General features: G+C 42.2%; 2 protein-coding genes across 5 annotated transcripts in view; one reads left to right on the forward strand and one right to left on the reverse strand.

The window, feature by feature from the left end:
* MFSD2B (MFSD2 lysolipid transporter B, sphingolipid) overlaps positions 1–2,586 on the forward strand; it is a 37,906-nt gene extending 35,320 nt beyond the window's left edge. For both annotated transcript variants that reach the window (XM_080388518.1, XM_080388517.1), the window contains one exon: positions 780–2,586. In XM_080388518.1, coding sequence (XP_080244644.1) covers positions 780–837 — 58 coding nt within the window. In that variant the 3' untranslated portion in view covers positions 838–2,586. The remainder of the gene's footprint in view (positions 1–779) is intronic.
* Positions 2,587–8,989: 6,403 nt separating this feature from the next.
* Positions 8,990–19,545, reverse strand: WDCP (WD repeat and coiled coil containing). 3 transcript variants are annotated; one of them, XM_080388505.1, is made up of 5 exons: positions 19,522–19,545; positions 18,724–18,838; positions 14,497–16,373; positions 11,718–11,835; positions 8,990–9,606 (listed from the first exon to the last, which is right to left on the reverse strand). In XM_080388505.1, the coding sequence occupies exons 3-5, from the start codon at positions 16,351–16,353 to the stop codon at positions 9,335–9,337; spliced, it is 2,247 nt and encodes a 748-aa protein (XP_080244631.1). In that variant the 5' UTR covers positions 16,354–16,373; positions 18,724–18,838; positions 19,522–19,545; the 3' UTR covers positions 8,990–9,334. The 3 variants fall into 3 exon arrangements, with proteins under 3 accessions (XP_080244631.1, XP_080244632.1, XP_080244633.1); XM_080388506.1 differs by lacking the exon at positions 19,522–19,545 and adding an exon at positions 18,477–18,515 and having other exon boundaries at positions 18,724–19,513; XM_080388507.1 differs by lacking the exons at positions 11,718–11,835; positions 19,522–19,545 and having other exon boundaries at positions 9,405–9,606; positions 18,724–19,513.
* Positions 19,546–19,964: the final 419 nt, after the last annotated feature.

Raw genomic sequence — 19,964 nt, forward strand, 5'->3', positions numbered from 1 at the left:
GCAGTACAGCGTTCAAGTCAGAAACGAAGAACATTGTTTAGTTTAAATTTCTGGAGAAAATGTGAATAGTTACAATTTACTTGTCTATAGAAGAAAATGGGATTCTTGACTGCATTTTTGGTGTTTATGGCATATAAGAAACATCCAAACCATTTATAGGCGTAGGCAGGAAAGCTCGTGGGAGAAAAAGAAAGGACAGCTTTGAGCCGTTCTTTCCCTTTTTACCCTATTACTCTCCCTTCCTCCCCTTTCCTCTCTCTCCAAAGAAAATCTTGCCTAGCTCAAAATCATCCGCCTCTGTCAAATGAAGCCTTGGTGTACTGAGGACATACATAAAAACAGTCTATCCTAGCAGACTGATGGATTAAATATCAAAATATGTTGTTACTGTCTATTTATTTATTTATTTATTTATCTGAAGTTACTGGAATCGGAAACTGATTTCTATCCTAAGGAGTCAATTCCAGGGCCTAAGCATGTGTAACTGGGATCAATTCATTGCCCTAAGGGTATCTAAGATACCTGCATGGGGTTGGCAGATATGCTGCAACCCTCTTGCGCACCAGCTGCTTTCTGGAGTGGCAGCTGCAGACCAGAGGGGACAGGCTAAACAATATAAAATGGGACTAGGCCCTCTGTTTTGGTGCTTTAGTCACTGTCCGTAACAACCACATCTTGCTGGTGGTTCTCAGTCATTTGAGATTGCCAAACTGGGGCTTGATTAGTTAACAATAAAAGCCAGAAGTCTGTTCACATATCATTTGTTCTGCTTTTAACAGAAGGAGCCATCAAAGCACAGAGAACTTAGATGACCACAAAAAGGACACCACGGTCTGAAAGCTCTGAGTACAATGACTTTGCAAATAGTCTCACATCCCACGCGCAAACTCTGTAAAAGTCTTCCAGGTCATTTCTCTGCTCGCATTTTATCAAAAAGGATAAAGGATGATTCTGACCCAGTCAGTAATGAAATCAAGAGAGGATACTGCCCTGCAAAATATATATCTAACTTCATGCACTGTGCCAAAAAAAGACATTAGAAATGTTCAGGAGTATTGAAGGCGTGAAGTTTTTTTGTTTGCTTTTCAGTGATTAACAGAAAGCTGTGATCTCATTGCAACAGGAGATTCTATGGACTTGTAGGTCAAGGGAAAAAAGTGTAATTGTAATGCATCTCCCAAATTTTAATTCATGTGATCTATTTCACCCTTAGAGGCTGGGTGTGGATTTTGAACATAATCTCTACCTATAAATTGCACAGTAGTGTGTTTGGAAAGCACTTGGGAATCCTGAAGTATACTATATAAAGTTAGAATTTACTTTGTTTTGAAATGAACCAAATCAATGATGCAGACATCTTTTGAGGATTTTCTCACGAAGAATTTTTCTGAAAGAGATTTTGATGTTTGAGATTTATCTATTTTATATGAAACAGAACCTTACATTTCCTATTACTGGAGTTTCTTGCTTCTGGAACCTGTAAACCGATCTTTGTCAGAGAGTGAGTACTTAATATTTTCAACATCAATACATATCAACTCAGGATACCCAAAATCAGTAGTGTCTTCCAAAAATCAGACTATGCCATTCAAACCTCTGTAAATTTTGTCCTTTAAGTCATCATGGTGCTCACCCATTTCTCATGTGGTGTAGACTCTCCACCTCACAAAATACCATGGCATGGCTGTTACTCTCAGCTTGCACACAGTGTTTTATAACAATAAGGCTACTTTTAAAAGGTGATTTTTTTTCACTTAGGGATGTCATCATGCTTTAGATACATTGACTTGAAGACTCATTTCTACAATAGATTCACACTGCTGAAAACATTTTGTGGATGAAAGACACACCTAACCTCAGGCACTTTGTGGAGCACTTACCTGGCCATTCTGGGCTTCTGTAGCCAGTGGAGATACAGAGACCTCCAGAGGTTGGCTCCAGGCTCCAGCTAAAATGACTGGACTCTGAAGATGTATCTAAATCTGAAGGAGAGAGTGATGAATCCAAGAGCTGGAAGGCTTGTTTGCCTTGAAGAAATTAGCATACTGCAAGACAAGACACAAATTTACAGCCCACTGGCTTCACCGCATGGATATGTGGGAGGGTGCCTTTATTTTGTACTAGAAGTGCCTTTGGAGGGCTGGCTTGTGGCTGTCTGTGGGCACTTGCCGTAGGTGTCGCCAGAGCCAGTAACCACAAGTAATTTGCTCAAGGGCCATCTGGGAAGAGACTCATTGCTGGGACTGGAAACTGGGAAAGCTTTTAGTGAAACACACTGTGAAGTAAAATCAGTTGCCTCCACTGAAGTGTCTCAACACGTTTAATATTGAAACCTTTTCAGCCAAGTTTGAAGTCTAAGGCCTAATGAACTGTCCTAATTCAGCAAAATGCTTAATCATGAGTGAACTTCTAAGGTTATATTTTGAGAGCGTGTGGGTAAGAGTTAACTATGTTTAAAACTTCCGTTGAATTGACATCTGAAGGCTGGGCTGGGGTTTTTTTTTGTTTCAATTTTTGGATGAATTAAGATTTGTATGCCTGGGGCATATGCGTTTACAACAATAAAAACCATGAGCCTGTTTACAATTTTGAGTCTGATGGAATTTGAAATAGCAGGTTTATTGCACTCTGAAGTAGGTAAGTTATGTACTAATATCACATAGCTTCAAAACGTCACAGAAAACAGATTTGGGGGTTTGATTTATTCTGTAATACTTGTGTATTTCTGAATAGTCGTCTTTAAAAACAAGCAGAATTCCCAGTAAAGGCTGATAATGTTTTTTAATGGGTTACATTTTCAGCTGCTATAAATCTGTAGCTACAAGACAGTGGATCCGTGCCAGTTTACATAAGCCCAGGACTTGGCATAGTGATAACAGGGTGGCAGAAACTGCTGGCTGTGGTTGATTTCAGTAATTTGAATGTGGCTTAAGGTACTATCTCTAAATACCCAATCTGAATTCAGTCTCTTGCAAGTTAAACTTAGTTGCTTGTAAACTGTTTTCCTCTTCTCCAGAGAGACCTATCTGACAGAGAGGTGCTCAGTCCTCACTTTGCATATGGTAGCAATAATGGGAACTGCCAAAATAAAATAGAAGGCTTCTGTAGATGAAATGTAGCAGAGTATTTTTATATTTTGAAAATCTCATTATTTTATTTGATTATCAGAGTTGTACATTTGTTAAGAAAATGAATTTATTTTTGTAAGTAAAAAGAATGGCAACGTAAGTGCAGAGTAAGGCTTTCTGTAATTTTCTTTTTTTAGGACTCAGTGTTGGTGCTGTAAAATGAATGAACTTTGTGTCTCCTTGTCAGTTCCAAATGATGTGCATGCCTTATCTATGTTCAGAACACATGGCTGAAAGAAGCAGATTCTTATATTGACAACTATTCAGATTAAACGCTAATCTAATGTAAACCTCCTGCCTTGCACTGATTGGCAATAACAAGGGCCAGGTTCCATCCCCAGGGGTTCTCATTCAGGTAATACCCAAATACAGTCCTAAGAATGCTGGAGGTTGGATTAAACCAGCATTAATGGCCAGCACTCACCCACCTGGAAGGCTGCTGATTGCGGTATAGTCAGTAGCTGAGCTACTTGCATCCCCCTTGTAGTTTCTGCCTAAAAATAATGTTGAAACCTTCCAAGGTTTCACCGCCTTCCTGAGCGTTACTGCCGGAGATCAGCCTTACAGCTAACCACGTAGGCGAGTGGCCGTGCCCCACCAGGCACTGAAGGAGGGGTTGCTTTTAGCCACTGCCACCGGCCGTCTCTCCCGCTAACCATGTTCTCCTGCCTTAGAGTACCTTGTCTGCCCCTGGGCGTGGTGACCTGACACAGCTTAGGTGGATTAGATCTCTTGTGCTGAGTCCCCCACTTTAATAGGTGAATGTCACCTCGGACATCCGTCCCTGGGGAGTCCTGAGGGCTGGGACCTTTGGTGTCAGGTCACTGGGTTTTCAGGAAGAGCTCTGTAGATTTAAGTACTAATTCCTTAAGTCATTGCTGTGCCTTATAAGAATTGCTGCTAGAATCAATCCCTGCTACATCCTGTTGTCTCTGTTCACCTTCTGCATTCCAAGTAAAATAATTGAAGCAGACAATACTTTAAAGCCAAACCCTGCTTTATTGGGTTTGTTCCCAGATATCACTTCTTCATGTCCTTTTCTACATGCCTTTCTGGGCTTTAGATAGAAAATACAAAATTAAATCGATCTTCCTGAGAGGAGCAGTTTCCTTAAGGGAAACTCAGGTCCTTTGAGACCTGGTATTTGTTGTCCAGCTCTTTGAAGATGAGGAAGAGAGGGCAAGTTAGTTCAAGGTCTCATGCAGTAGGGTACAGCCAGTAGCAGTCTAGTGTGTAGTGGTCAATCACATCCCTTGTGTGAATTTCATGTTGTAGTTACATAAAAAACAGGCTCAAAGTGTTACAATAGAGCCTTTTCATTCAGAAAGCTTCCAGACTGATTGTTGGAAAGGTCAGTTGGACTCACACAACTGGCAGGTGAGGGAGTGAGTTTTATTTTCCTGCAGGTTTTGAGATCACAAGTTCCTTGCGCTGCACTGAATGTTTTGGGTTTTTTACCTTAACTCTCTGCAAAACCACGGTTCAGATCCTCAGTACTCTTGCTAGGTATTATGGTTACAAAAATGTCTATGTGTTATAGGCTTGAAAGTATGAAAACAGATAGCTTTCACATCATTAAGCACCAAATCTGCCGCGTAAAACAGATGGTAACTCATGGGGAAGCTTCATTCAACAGACAAAGCAACAGCATGTGTCTCTGTCCCTGAGGCAGAGGAGGAGACTTTTTGCTATGTTGCACCTGAGAATCTACAGCCTCTGAAGACATGAACTGGCATGACAGAGAGCTGAGCAAACGACGGAGGGAGGATGGGCCCAGAGCTGTGGTGCTCTGCCGGAAAGGTGGGTCCTCAATATCATTTTGGAGATGTTTTTGGAGCAGCAGTGCTGTTGGATGGCAGGGTAACGTGAATATTTGCTCTAGAAGTGGGGAAGCAGAAGTAAACCTTATTTCCTGATTTATTTCTTATCTCAAATGATGTTAGACAAGACTATGAATTTCAGCTATGCCCTTCAGCTTTGTCCTCATTTTTGCTGCTCTCTGCTGTGGATGGCGAGGAAGGACCGATCGCTCAGGCCCTGTGGAGCCTGTCTTCTGCCAGCTCAGTGCTACTGTGGCAGGGTTAGGAATGGTAAACGTATGAAGAACACAATAACGCTGAAAGACATTCCAGATACGTTTCATGGAGCATATGGATAATACCTGTAATTAGAAGATTTATTGGAAGATAGAAGTAAGAAGTTAACTACACATGACAATTAGACACATTATATATAATGACCATATTAGTGTACAACCAGCATAGCAATGTGTACAGCTGAAAATGCGCTTATGAGGAAACTCACATTATCCCAGGCTAATTCATTTTTGTGACATTGAAACAGTAGTTTTGTTGTACTTTTTTATTTTAATAAGGTTTAAATGATAGAATCACGTTGCAAGTTCTTTTAGTGGTTGCTTTTAGACCTAAAGAATGCAACAGATAAAAGAACATTCGCATTATTACCTCGTTTATGAATGTTAATTCATCTTTAAAAATTTGGGGACATTTTAAATAGAATAGAAGCCTCTACTTTGAGATGAAAAAGATTCATTTAAGGTTTTATCTTTTTCAAAGGCACTGAGAGCACAGGCTTTCTTTGTACGGATTTGAACAAAATCCACGTTCAATCAAGAACCATCAGAAGTTTCAGTAAAAGAAAATTAAATGAAAAGAGAACACATAAAAATAAGATTTTTTTTTTTGTAATAACATTTAATCAAAGATATTTTGAAAACCATTAGCTGTGCATTTCTGGACATAAACCTGAGTGTAACGACATCCCTTCAAGATCAAGGAAATTGCAGCAAGGGCTTTTGATCTCCCATGTCGTATGTGTCCCCATCCCCAAGCTCAGGAACCTCAGTCACACCATTCCTCACCATCACAGTATCAACTTTTAGCACCTACAGCTACAGCGGATGCGGGGAAATTGGCTGCAACAGAAACTAAACTCAGAAAAAGACTTAAACCCAGGTGAATTAGGAACTCCCCTTCAAATGCATCTCCCAGAAGTCATGCTTTTATACAGCAGGAGTGAGCCTGAAGTTGTCCTGACAGTAAGTAACACTGCACATGAGTACGATAATGGCTCTAATCAATTTTGCACTAGTTTCTTCACTCTTTTTCTCTCTTTTTTTTTTTTTTTTCAGATGAGAGGTGTTAATTGAAACAAAGTTGAAAATCTCTAAAGTTTGGGGGAGGGGGGATGGTTAGTGTAATCTTTTTTAAGCCTTTTGATGAACTGTCTAGAAGTAGTAAGCTGGTTATCCCACTAAATATATTAATAAATAATACTGGGTAATACACTTGTAGCATTATGCCTCACATAACCTATACAAAAGGTTATTACTAACCCGTACTACAGTTCAGCTGAAATAGGAGAAGTACTTAATTTACCAATGGTATCTTAGCAAGACACCAACGTCCTCAGTGGCAGATTCTGCTAGTTCCCGGACTCAGCACCCTGTGTTACACCATGGTGACTTCCAACTGCTCGCATGTCCCTCTCCAAAGTTTTCAGCATTGAAAAGGAAAGTTTCGTTACCATTAGTATTATGCTTGATACATCTTCAGCTATCCAGCCGTCTGTGTAATTTTCAGCTTTGGTGCAGACCAGCCCATAGGTTTAGAAATGACTTCTTGATTAGAAATAAGCAATTCTCTTAATGTGAGGATTTAATTGTTCTAAGATTCCTAGGCTTATATTTCAAATGCAGTGTTTGTCCACATGCACATAACACATTGTGGAGAACTAACATAATACCTTGACCAATCTATTACCAGGTTTCAGTGGTTGACTTCTACTTGCTGTGTCTCCTCTAGTTGCCTGACACGGCAGTGCCCTGCACGCATGTAGCTCCCGGTGCCCACCTGGGGAGGTGGAAGAGTCCTACAAACCTGAGACTGAGCACACTTCTGGTGGGAGATGCTGTCTTTCGTCGGTCTAGAAATTATACAAATAGGTAATAATTCCAGAATAAGCAGCTAATTTTTAGACACTGTTTGGCTGCATAATGAAATTATAGGAGCAGCATTTGAGGCATGTGCAGTTCAAGGCATGCTCTCAAGGTGAACGGGCCAGTGCAGGTGGCAGAGGTTTCCTGCAGAGCCAAGAGCACTCAGCCCTAACCCTCTCCTGTGGGTTAGTGGGATGATGAAACCAGGAACTGGTGCAGAAAAGGACCGTCAGGTGGCTGAGAAGAAACATGGACCATCCCCAGTACCCAGCCTGGGTGCTTTGAACATGCCTCCAGCACCGAGGTTCTGAATGCAATGGCTTCTGGTAGGAGTAACGGTGATCGTTGACCACCTCCCAATTAAACAACAGTGGCAGTTACTGAGAACAGACACACACTTCACGTACAGGTTGAAGTCCGTGATCACCAAGTTATTTACCTGTTTTCCTTCTCTCCTGTTCATCCAAAGCCGTTAACTTCTAGTTACACCACACAACACTGAGTGTTCTTTGCAGCTTTTGCTAATGTTGTATGTTTAATACTGTATTTTGTGGACAGATGATTTTCTGACAGTGGCCAAATTTCCAAACAGGCGATTAAAAAAAAAAAAAAAAAGAGATTATATTAGTCCTGAGACAGCTGCTCCAATTCTATCATCTAGTCACTTCATTCCTTCTCAAGCAGTAAGTGCCACTGTGAAAGCTTGATAAACTGCTTAATGTTATCACGCTTTAATTTTATGGGTGGCAATCTTGGATTACTGTCTTTTCCTCAGTGCTGCAATCCATGCTACATAAACTTGTGCTGTTTTCGACATTTCACCTTTGCAGTTTCTTTCAGTACAAAGCCCATAGAACATATTCTTCTGTCAGCTTTTAGATTGGATGTTCTCAAGGTGATGGGTTATCAGACATCCCCTCTGCCCGTTCAGCAGGTATTAGCTTTGAAAATTAAAGCAGAGGTATTTAAGGCAATGTTGTTAATACTAACAGTATTGTTTCAAAGGTAACAGGGAAACAAGACACGTTTAGAAGTATTAACTTGCACATCTAGTTATTCAAATGTAACTGAAGTAATTTTATGCCTATAGCCATGTACTGGGTCTGGCTGGGATGGAGTTTGTCTTCTTCATCGTGGCCTGTTGGGTACATTGGATCTGTGACCAAAGCAGTGCTGGCAACACACCGATGGTTTGGCTGTGGCTGAGCAGTGCTGGCACAGTGCCAAGGCTTTCTCTTTTCCTGCTCTGTCCTGCTGGCATGCAGGCTGGGGGTGCACGAGGAGGAGGGAGGGGACCCAGCTGGGACAGCTGTCCCCAGAGGGATATCCCATGCCATACAGCACCCTCCTCAGCAGTACGTTGTGGGAAAGGGGAGGGCATTCAGCGTTATGGCACTTGTTTTCCCAAGTAACCATTACACACAATGAAGCCTTTCCTTCCCCTAAGCTGCTGAACCGACAGAATGTACTGAATAAACTCCTTATTTTGCTTCACTTTCCCACACAAGCTTCTGATTTACTATTAAACTGTCCTTATCTCAACCCAGGAGTTGTTCCTGCTTTTGCTCTTCCAATTCCCTCTCTGTCCTGCACTGGGGAACGAGTGAGCAGCTGGGTCGGGGCTCAGCTGCCAGCTGGGCTCAACCCACCACAAAACATGGCATGTGACAGCCACAGAGAGGCGTTACTGGTGGCTGCAGGAGGGGAAAGCGTCTGGCTTCTACACACTACGCATACCCCACACAATCATACTTTGTCCCAGGTTCCAGGTACCTAAAGTAGTGCTGACATCCTCAGTAACACCACTGTAAAAACACCCACGCTTCCGCAGGTACTGTTTCTAAATAACAACAGCATAATATTTCAGGCTTTGACAGAAGTGAGGAAATGGGGGACAAAGCAGTGTTTTCAAGGATTCCTTTATTATGCAAGTTTAGTATCATCTAAAACCACCAACATATTAAAGACAGAGATGGAAATTTTAGCTTGGAAGCTTGTAAGAACACCTGTTTTCAACCACTGATACAAAGACCTGGTCTATACCGCAAGAGGCATATTTAAAAAACACTGCTCAGTATAAAAAAAAAAAAGTTAATTTCCAAGGATGAAATAATTCGCAGTGATATGTAACAAAAAAAATTATGAAACTCCAATAGTTGAGACAGACTTGTTTAGAATTTGGAGACCTACACAGTAAATTTAAAAGTCTCCCATCATAAGACAGGCAGTACAAAATCACTGTCAATATTTACATTTTACTGCTGGGCTGTTCTGAAGGACTGGTGCCACCTAAAGTCTTAGAGGAGCAGTCTCTGAGAACTTCCAAAGAACTCGTGATATCCAGACGTTCAGAAGATGCGGGTCTACACCCTTCTGTAGAACTGATGATGTCCAAGGTTTTGGAAGAAAGAGCACTGTGGCCTTTCATACTGGCATCTCTTACGACTATCTCCTGTGTGGATGTAAACATTAACGGAACAAAGCCATCGCTGTCTGCTGTGAGAACAATCCAAGATGAACCTGTGAAGATACATAAATGTCTGTTTATCAGATTTCCTGTAATTAGATATGTTTAAGACACTAAACATTTCCCTAAAATTAAAATTAAATGCTTCTGCATGTTCACAGTTTTTCTAGAAAAAAAAAAAAGTATGAGGAGATATAGGTTGTATAATCTTAAAAATAAAGGACATATAACTATGCAAAACAGCTTTCTGACCAGTTCTGCCACTGGGGGATGAGACTATAATAAATGTGTGCTTCAAAGAAGGAGGGTTGAAATTCTGAACAGAATTCATAAGCATCCAGACTTGTTTTTAATTAAGATATTCATAAGCTACTTCACAGTGCTTAAGCTGTGCAGATACTGTAAAAAGCAGAAATTTATTAAATTCAACGACAAATTAATATCATAAAAACAATTTAGAAACTGCTTCTATTATGTAATTTCAATATAATTAATTCCAGTAAATATAAGGAAGAAACACTCTACTATGCTGTACAAACCCCATGTCTCAGGCCCATTTGCTGTCTGACTTCACATCACCATTAGCATTATTTTTACAATTTGAAGTTGTTTACCGAAACCAAAACACTGACTTCTACCAATTCATATAAATGAGAAAATCTCTGTACTTGTATTCATTAAGTTGATGAAGAAATAAAATAGAGCTCGTGAGGGGTGAGGAAATTTAGAGAAAACATTTCCAGCTGTTTGTAAATTTACATTATGTAACTTCATGTCACAAGTAAGGTCATGAGAAGACTGTAGCCTAAAAGCATGCAACCCTTTAATCTTTTGGCTTAATATCTCATTTGGACCAAACTTCAAAATAAATACAATTTAAGATTTTGAAAATACCACTCCTACTTTGCCCATTTATCTAGTAATATTTGTAAAATTAATAAATAAACCTATTATAACACTGTTTGCTTTAAAAATTTATCTAGTAAGGCTAGTCATATGCACGATGATTACTCATTCCTAGGCAACCAATTCTGTCAAGTTTACATTTTTAAGCTAAAAATGAGAAGTTGAAACTAATGCAGGTAATGGGGATATTTTTCTTGCCAGAAAGAAAAGTTGTTGAAATCCTATAGCTCAAAATAACATTCCAGTCTGAAAAATTAAGAGATCACTATCTACCAAACTGCCTGCTGTTGTCACTGGGTATATCACACATTTGTGGGCTGTGCCACAACATTAAATTAAAATTAAATTCAAAAAGTCACTGTGTTTCAATGCAGGTAACTGAGCCTGCAATAGGAAAACTGCTCAACTAACCTAAGATAGTGGTAAGAACATTTACAAGGTTCAGTTGCTAGTGAATTACCCAAGTACAGCTTTATCTAGGTATTGGAATACTAAACATATTCCAACAACTACTTAAAGAAAAATAAAACTTGCACAGTGGTAAAAACAGCAGCCTTAAAGCTTTGGGATAGTTACTCAGAAATCTGCAAGCAGGCAGGCAGCAGACACGGTAGGCCAGTAACTGGAATATAGTACAGAGGGTATCTGTAGTAGTGAGAGATCATACCCCAAAAATACATTTTCTACCTTTGCCAAAGGTAAGACCCTTAGAATTGACAACACAGGATGCGCATAGGATAAGCAGGTAACAGTGGAGATGACAGCAGTATGGCAGGTAGTTTTCTTCACAGCAAAAACTGAAGCGAAACGCACTGGTAAAATTTACAGGGCTACTTTTGTGTTTATAAAAAACTGTAGCATTTCTTGAAGGAGACCAGATGTTGGAACTACAGATTAAAATATAGAAACCTTTATTCCAAAACCACCAGTCAACTCTAACCTCCTCATCACTCAGACTTCTCTGTTTAGAATAGCTGAAAATATAAGTAAAATACTGGGTGACACTAATTTTTCTGTATAACTAGCAGCTTGATAAGGGGGGTATCATTATGTAAAAGTTTGCTCATTTCTTTTATAACGTAGAGATTTTTCTCAGTAAAAGCCCAGAGAATAACCTTTATGTTATAAAACAGATTAGCAAACTTTTATTAACGATCTTTCATTATTTTTTATTTGGTTTTCTCCCAGATGGGATTATGCTCACCGAGAATGTTGCATGTGTTTAAAGTGTTTGTATTATTGGATAATTACAACGTACCATGTTGCATTTCTACAAGAGAGAGATTGAATATCTGCTGGACTATATTTAGACGGAGTTTACCACCACAAAGAATAACAGCTCGTCTTTCATCTGAATCACTTCTGGAAAGCTGCTTCTGTAAATTCAAGAAACAATCATTAGATACCGTGCTGTATATTTAAGCAGAGATGTCAAAATGGCATTAATCAAAACAGTATCACAGACAGGCCTTCAACCACATCATTTACAGAAAGTCAAATGCTACATTCATTCAGAACCATTTGCAAGATTTATACTCTGAAGTCTCAGCTCTCAAAGTAACGGTCTGTAAGTGATAGCAGCAAGTAACTGTGCTAATCCAGCGTATGTCAGAGTAACAGGAGAGCAAATCATACATACGCTGCTGCTGGAGAAACCACGAGCTTCATCCACGGTGAAATCCTGAGACTCATCCTACCACCTGTGAGGGACATTTTCCTGGGGAGCCTGTAAAGGTTTTCCATCCTCCCCACCCTGATCCACAACTTAAGAAGAGGTGAGAACTCCTGCCCACGAAAGTTTGGGACGAGGAATAGACTAACAAATCAGAAGGGCTTGTTTGTCTCACCTCCGACCATCCCTGACCCAAGCCTTAAAATCCAAAAAGCATCTTCAAAGAATAACCCCCACGAGGCAGAGCAAAGCACTTTTTAAACCTACAAAAGATCATTTGTTACCAAAACTACAAACTCTCTCTGCACAGGATAAAACTCACACAACCATGTCGCTTCCCAGGGAAGCCTTGATAATGTCTCTGGGTCGTGACAAAAACAGGATGAAGTAAATTCTCACTCCTTTTCCATGCTGTGGAGGGACCCATCCACCCGCGAGGAGGGTGTACGGTAGAGGGGAGGTTGGAGGTGCACACATGCTCTCTGCCCCCTGCACCAATAAACTCTGCCCTCTCAAAGGCACTGCTTATTTGGGCCATGTTGGGTTTCCTCAGCATTTTCTAAAATACAGCTAGTAACCTGGGCAGCAGCGAAACAATCAGGGCTCAGCACACGAGGTGAGGATCCCTGTTTGCCTGTTCAGGATTTCTGAATAGTTAAACCACAGCATTTTCTGCCAGACTTCCCAACGTCACGTCACTTTAATTCCAAAGCTTTTCTTACCATAAATCATCGGTGATCAAAATAGGTAAAATTGTAGCATTACCTTAATTTGCGAAGCACCCCCACGCAAGGGTAGTTAATCTAGCTCTTGGAATACCAAGACAAGACGATATTTAACTCTGTTTCAAACTATATGTAAAAAGACAGCTGAATATAAAAACATAACAAAAATTTGTGCTATCTCAAATTAAAGCAGGCTTCTAAACAAACACCTCAGATAAGACACCAGACTTGCTAAGAGAAACTTTCAGAGTAATGCCCCATATACATTTAAGATTTAAGAGTGCTAGAGAAATTAAATTGTTATTATTAAATGTTTACAATGGAAAACAGTGAAGAAAGTAAGAGTGTATGATCTAGGACCTAAGAGTTCAATGCTACAGAAGAAGAGAATATTTTTTTTGCAATAACAAAGCTGAAAAATAAGAACTTACTATAAGGAAAATGGCAGTTTAAATTACTTTTGATATTGACTAAGGTTTATTAATCTGAATTCTAGAAGACACCTAGTAGATTTATGCCATGTTTTGATAATCAGGTAACTTACACTCTCTAGCATGAGATTTGGAAGTGCCTTCTTTCAGCCAATAAAGTGTCTTTCACGTGAAATTTGTTTTTAAATCCATTTTTAAGCTATGTTAATGGAATTATCTTTTAAGGTCCTAAGGATCTCTTTCCTTATCAGATGGTGCTCTCAATACTAATTAGCAACATTTCAGTTTCAGAGCCAAAGCTTTTTTGTTGTTTTTTTTTCTTTTTTCCATGTCCATTATTTCAGTTGTCCTCCCAGGAGGCTGGGAAATTCATACCAATTCCCACACCTGGAAATTTTCACTGGTCTAGATTTCTAAACAGGTGGCTTCAGAAGTTGCCTAGGATAAACATAACCTTCCCAGAACTTCATACAAGTCTTTAATTCTGCAACTGAACTGTCAGGCGAGGGTCCTCTGGAGCCCCAAGCAGCCTCTGTGCAGAAGGAGAAGGTATGGCTGTGGGAGTCAGAGCCAAGAGTTCAGCCCAGCACGAGGTGGGGACAGGGAGCTACACATTCCTGAGTATTACATCGCTTTAAAAACACTAAAAGCCTGCAGAGTAACGGGACTTCTAATGTTAGTCCAACCTGCAGGAACAGGATGGAAATCTAATCCTATTGACCATTACATAGCAACAGCCTTTTTTTTCCCTAAATGCTGTTTTTACCATTCGTACAGACAGCTGTGCAAGACTGAAAGCACTACCACAGCATCCATCCAAAACGGCAATAAATCTAGATACATTAGTTTAGCTGAAATTTTTTTTAAAATATTTCCCTCAATTTATCTCCCTCAGAGAAAAATACAAATATGTAGTTCTAAAAGAACTGTAAATAGGGACTGAGATACAATTACAGGAAGAGTAGGGAAGGACAACAAAAACAAGCCAGGCTTACGTAAAGCCTAAGTAAGTGTAAGTAAGACTCCTATTGGTTTCACCTGCATGCAGTGAGATCATTCCTATGTATCGAATTTGCACGTACTAAACATTCACAGGATGTCACCCTTCCTGTGCACAACAATCTGACAAGAGTCCATGTTTTAAATCTGTACAAAGAACACACATCCACAAACAGATTTTATCATTAAGGCTTCTAATACTAAAATTACCTGGCAGGTGATGTTAATAAAAGTGGGTTCCTGAGAAGATGGGTACACTGGAAGATTTCTCTTCCCAGATTTTAGCAGCTCAGTTAATTCACAGAGATGACGCTGTAATTCTGTGAAGTTATCAGACAGTTTTTCTATATTTTTTGTAAAGTAACTTGCCTCCTTTTCACTTAATAGGTTATTCTTGTAAGAATTTGGTATTTTGGAAGCTGCATCTGCCTGCTTTTTTGGAGACGTTGGCTTGTTAGAAAATGCCAGTGATGTGGCACACTGTGCCACAGTCCGATTAACTGGTTCAGCATCAAGAGACTCAGCAGCTTGTGGGAAACTCACAGAAATCTTCTTATCTTTAAGGTCATTCAACAACAAGCTTTGTTCATAAACAGGACTCTTAATTTCTTCAATGAGCTTTCTTCTGCTGGTAGGGGACTGAATGGCAGCACGATCTGGTATCAAGAGCCCGCGGCTGAGAGGGTGAACATCTGTAGAGTATTCATGAGATATGTTTGAAAGGTTCAAGTTGGAGCTCCCATTAACTGATGCAGACGGTGAAGGACCCATTTCAAATATTAGTTCCTTAATCATCAATCGGATCATATATTTGTCTGATCTTGAAGAGGGAAGAAATGCAGGGTCAGTGAATTTTTGTCTTCCAACCAGTATCAGTAACAATTTATTGGTCAAGAAGCACAAACCCTTTGGCTTCTCATTTTTCTCTAGCTGAATTTGTTGAATATTGGGTAAATTGGATGAAGTCAGTGAATAGACTAAAATAATGTTACAAGTATTGGAGGCAACTGACACAGTTTGCATTTTGGGGTCAAAAGCCATTATATCAGGAACCAGAATGCCCGGGATGCTAACTTTTTTGGTAGAGGTAACCTTTCTTTCAAAAGTCACCAAGATGAGATGTGAAGAATCTTGCCCACTTCCCGTTAGGTAGTCTTTGGGCCTCAGATGAAGAAGAGAACTGGAATCAGCACCCTGCTTGCTAGAAAGTATGTGAGTTAGATCCACAGGAGATGTAACAACAGACAAGGGCTTCTCACAGTCCACTGCCTTTTTCCCCCCATCCATGGCATACTCTTCCTCACCGCATAAGCTGGACTGCGAGGGGAAGGACTCTGTTTCAATGCTTGCTGGAACTTCAAACGCAACACCAGCATTTAAGCCACAGATCTTGTCTAGAGGAAGCTCAGTGGCAACAGCAACTTGGAAATTCAGAGTAGCTTCCAAAGCACAGATGTAGCCTCCCACATCAAAGATTGGGCAAAAAGAACAAGCAGTCAATGTTTTCTGAACATCATCCCAAATATAAGAATGAAGGGCACTGCCTACTCCCACTACAAAGCGATTGCCTTCCTTTGTCCAACAAGCACAGTGGATGAGACCACTGCCTTTAATATCTGCTTTAATTCTGGAGTTGTTGAGATGAACAGAGTGTAAGACAGAGGCATCCCGTGTAGTGAGCACAGCCAAGATCTCCTTCTTCGGATGCCACACGCAGCCTTGGGGGAGCACTGGAAAAGGCTCGCTGATGTCGCATATCTGAGAAACTAACAGCTTATTTCTTTCTGTAACATTAAAACAGAGCTGCCAAATGGTGATATGCTTTTTATGTTGAACAGCAAGCAGAGCTGGGGCATCAGGGGGACATGGCCCCCAGTAGAGTCCATGGACATGTTCAAACTGACCGACAACACTCGAGTCGCCAAATTTTGGTTCTCCATTATGAAGGTGTAAAGAAGTTAGTATCACCTGTTTCCCATCTGTCCAGGCAATACCATGCACAGGGTGAATTGCTTGGTATAAGGCATTAAGGCCAGTTCTCAGAAGCTTCGCCTTTCCTAGCTCCATGACTTTTTAACACGAGACATCTAAACAAATTAGAATGAAAAGAAAAAAAAAATTATTGTAGAAGAGAGAGAACAATACCTGTACAATTATTAAGCTTATGACCCTGCCAATGCCGGACTCTTCCTTCCAGTGAAGTCAACATATACATAATGTTCACCTAATGCCTAATCCCCAAACCTAGAATTTTTTATGATATTTCCAGAGTGAAATGCAATTTTAAGAGAAAGAAACTTTCCTGTTTACATAGGCTTGGTCTGATGCATTTTCATCACAAGACCAGTTCTTTCATTCTAATCAACAGTTTGCTGCTTCTCAGAATATTTTCAAATGAGTTCAGTATTAAAAAAATTCAAAATACTGCCTCTCACTCTCAGCTTGACGGACCATTCATGATCAGATAAAGTAATCCCTTACAAGTATATCCAAGCATTAACATATTATCTATAAATCTGATCCTGAATTAAGTGGGTGAGAACAGCATTTGTAAGGTTATTCCAGAAAGTTCTCTAAAAACGCAAATGCAATTTTGAAGAAAGTTAGGACCAAAGCAGATTTTTCTGAGGAAATAAATGAGAAAAGAATTTAAAAGAACTTGGAACATAGGAGGTGACAGGCTCATCTACCTCAGGCATGAGCTACACTATGAGAGCACATGAATGACTCACTATCTTCAACATCCTCTAATGCAGCGATCACCTTTTTTTCTTTTCCTAAGTGATTCAGCACCTTTTTGTCAAAGTTCGCAAAGCACCTTGTAGCTCACTACTGTTTGTTGGGTAGAAAGGATGAAAGCAGTTGGCAGCTGACTATACCTGCAGACTGGCATTTCCACGTACCTGAATATCCATCCAAAAATATACGTATATTTAAAAAAAAGGAATTAAAAATGTATCTGCAGTAATTCTGGACACATTTTTACCATTTGGATATTGCTTTAGGAGTACTTACTTTCAGTGTTCTACAAACTAAAAAATCCTGTTTTACAGGTAGGAAATAAAACCATGTAAAACCTTCATTCTGCTATTTTTGAAAAACAGTTATGGGATTTGCTTGATGTCTCAAGAGAAGCCTTTTCCAGTTGTCTCTACATCACATAACAGCTTCAAGAGGGAGAATAGGAAACTGGCAGCAATCATTACTCTCCGTAACCTGTAACCAGGTGTCTGGGACATCCAGAAGCCATATGCAAGGCACTGAAACTTCAGAAGGGTTCAGGATTTTACACATATTTCCAGTTGCTGAGCTGTGAGCAACCCCTACAGTGTGCACAGAAGCCAATTCAAAGGAATTGATGGATTCCTCACTTAGGATTCTCCATAAGATATGGCTCAGCTGCAACGCTATGGCACAGAACAAGTTGCAGGATTAGCAGGAAACATGAAAACCAAGAAGAAAGTGTTTGAGAAAGTCAAATTGTCAAACTGGAAGAGTTTATCATAATGTGCAGGGCCTGGCACCACTCAATAGTTTAATTAACTATTTGTGGATGACCCCAAACTTGGAGGAAGAGAATTGGAAGAGCAGATTTCAGAGACTAAAATTAGGTAGAAAAAGTTATGTTATAATGATCAAGATAACTTCTTCTCGAACTAACAAGTGCAAAGTAAAATACTTAGTACAGAAAAAAGAAACTCGCAACATGGGTACCTCTCCAGGAGTAATCCCCTGGGTAGCAGTATAGCAAAAAAGGATCTGGCTTGCAGTGGATCATAAATGGAGTATTTCAGTAATGTGAGAATGCTGCCAAATAAGACAGTATCATTCTGGAATGTTTTTAAGAGGGATACCATACACAAGGAAGGTAATTACCCCACTTCCTCAGAGCTAACAGTATCTTGACTGGAGTACTGCACCTAGTCCTGCATTTAAGAGTCCAAGGATGACAGAAATGCTTAACAGAGCTCAGGGACCAGAGAAACATGGGAAGTGGGTTCACTCACTTTGGAGAAGATTGTGAGTGAAAACTTGCAGACACCCACCAGTCTGCTGACAAGAGAACACTGAGCCATTGTTCACACCTACTCTGCATAGCGCAAGATAATAATCAGCTTAGTTTCAACAAAGGAGATTTACGTCAGCTATTAAGGAAAAATTCTAACAAACTAAGCATTGAAGCAGGTTACCTTGGACAGGAGGAGAAGGCACTCCATTAATTTCATAACCTGTAAGAGCCAATTAAGTAAATGTCTGTCAGGGATAAGTTTTAAGTACACAGCAAGAGAGCACTCAAGATACTTCCCAATCAACTTCACCACCTGCCTGGCTCTCCTCAAGCTCCAGCACAACCCACCTCAATCCCTTAAGCAACCGCCATGAGCTGCTCGTTCTTTAGCGTTCTGAACCGCACGTCCACTGCTGGGCAACACTTACTAATGGAAGGGAGATGACAATGTGCCTCATAAGATGCGCTAAGACCCTAAGCCTCCTGGACCATCTGGGCAGCTGCCTGTGGTGCAAGAGATGGCTGACGCTTTCCCCAGCGGACCTGGAAAAGCAAAAGCAGCAAAGACACGCACTGGTCACCGCACCCCGGCCACCTCACGCCCTGGCCCTCGGCCACTACGCCCCAGCCTTGGCCACTGCACCCCAGCCACCTTACACCCTGGCCCTCGGCCACCGCGCCCTGGTCACCTCACACCCCGGCCCTCAGCCACCGCACCCCAGCTGCCTCATGCCCCAGCCTACAGCCACCTCACACCCCGGACACCGAGCCCCAGCCGCCTCAGGCCCCGGCCCTTGGCCACCGAGGTGGCCAGCGGCGCAGGCCATGGCACTGGGGGCGTCGAGGCGCGCTGCCACGGCCGGGGCTCCCGCCAGCCACCCCCTCAACCCCGGGCAGCCCCTCCGGGCCTCGCTGCACGGCCTCCCGCCCGCCCCGGCCCGGCAGAGGCCGAGCTGCCCGAGGCAGGTGTCACGGCCACAGCCCTGCAGGCAGGCCGGGATGCTCGGGGAAACACGGCGGCCGGCCCCAGCCCCTCTGGGCAGGCGGCGGGGGGGCGAGGAGACGCTGTGCGGGATCCTCCGCCGGCAGCCGCCAGCGCGGTAGGGCAGGGGGACTAGAGTAGAGCGCCCAAACCCGCCGCCGCGGCGCTTCCCCCGCGCTACCACCCGCCGCACCAAGCGACCGCCGGCTCTCTGCGCGTCCCCGCCCGCACCGATATTCCTCACCTCCCCCAGCGGCCCGCCCGCTCCTTCTCCTCCCCGCCACAGCCAGCAGCCTCCCCCGCCCGGCAGCTCGGCCCGGCTCTGGCAAGGCGGTCCCCGCAGCCGTACAGCGGAGCGCGGCGCTCGGCTGTGCCGACCACCTCCCGGCCCCGCCTCCCGGCCCGGCCCAGCCTCGCACCGCCTGGCCGCGGGGGGCGGGCCGGCGGCAACGTTCCCAGCAGCGGCGCTCTAGCCGGACACGCCTGAACTCTATGACCCAACAGCCGGCGCTTACAATGGGCGGGAGCCGCCAAAACTACAGCTCCCAGGAGGCAACGGGGCGGGGCGGTGACGTACACTCTCGTGGGCGCGCACCTCCTCAGGGCGGGTCTAGCGGTCGCCGCGGTTGGGGGGATGGCTGCCGCTCGTCCCTTCGGTCGCTGCCGGCGGGGAACGCACCGTGGGCT

Source organism: Falco punctatus (genome assembly GCF_963210335.1).
Source record: "Falco punctatus genome assembly, chromosome: 5".
NCBI classification, from domain to species: domain Eukaryota; kingdom Metazoa; phylum Chordata; class Aves; order Falconiformes; family Falconidae; genus Falco; species Falco punctatus.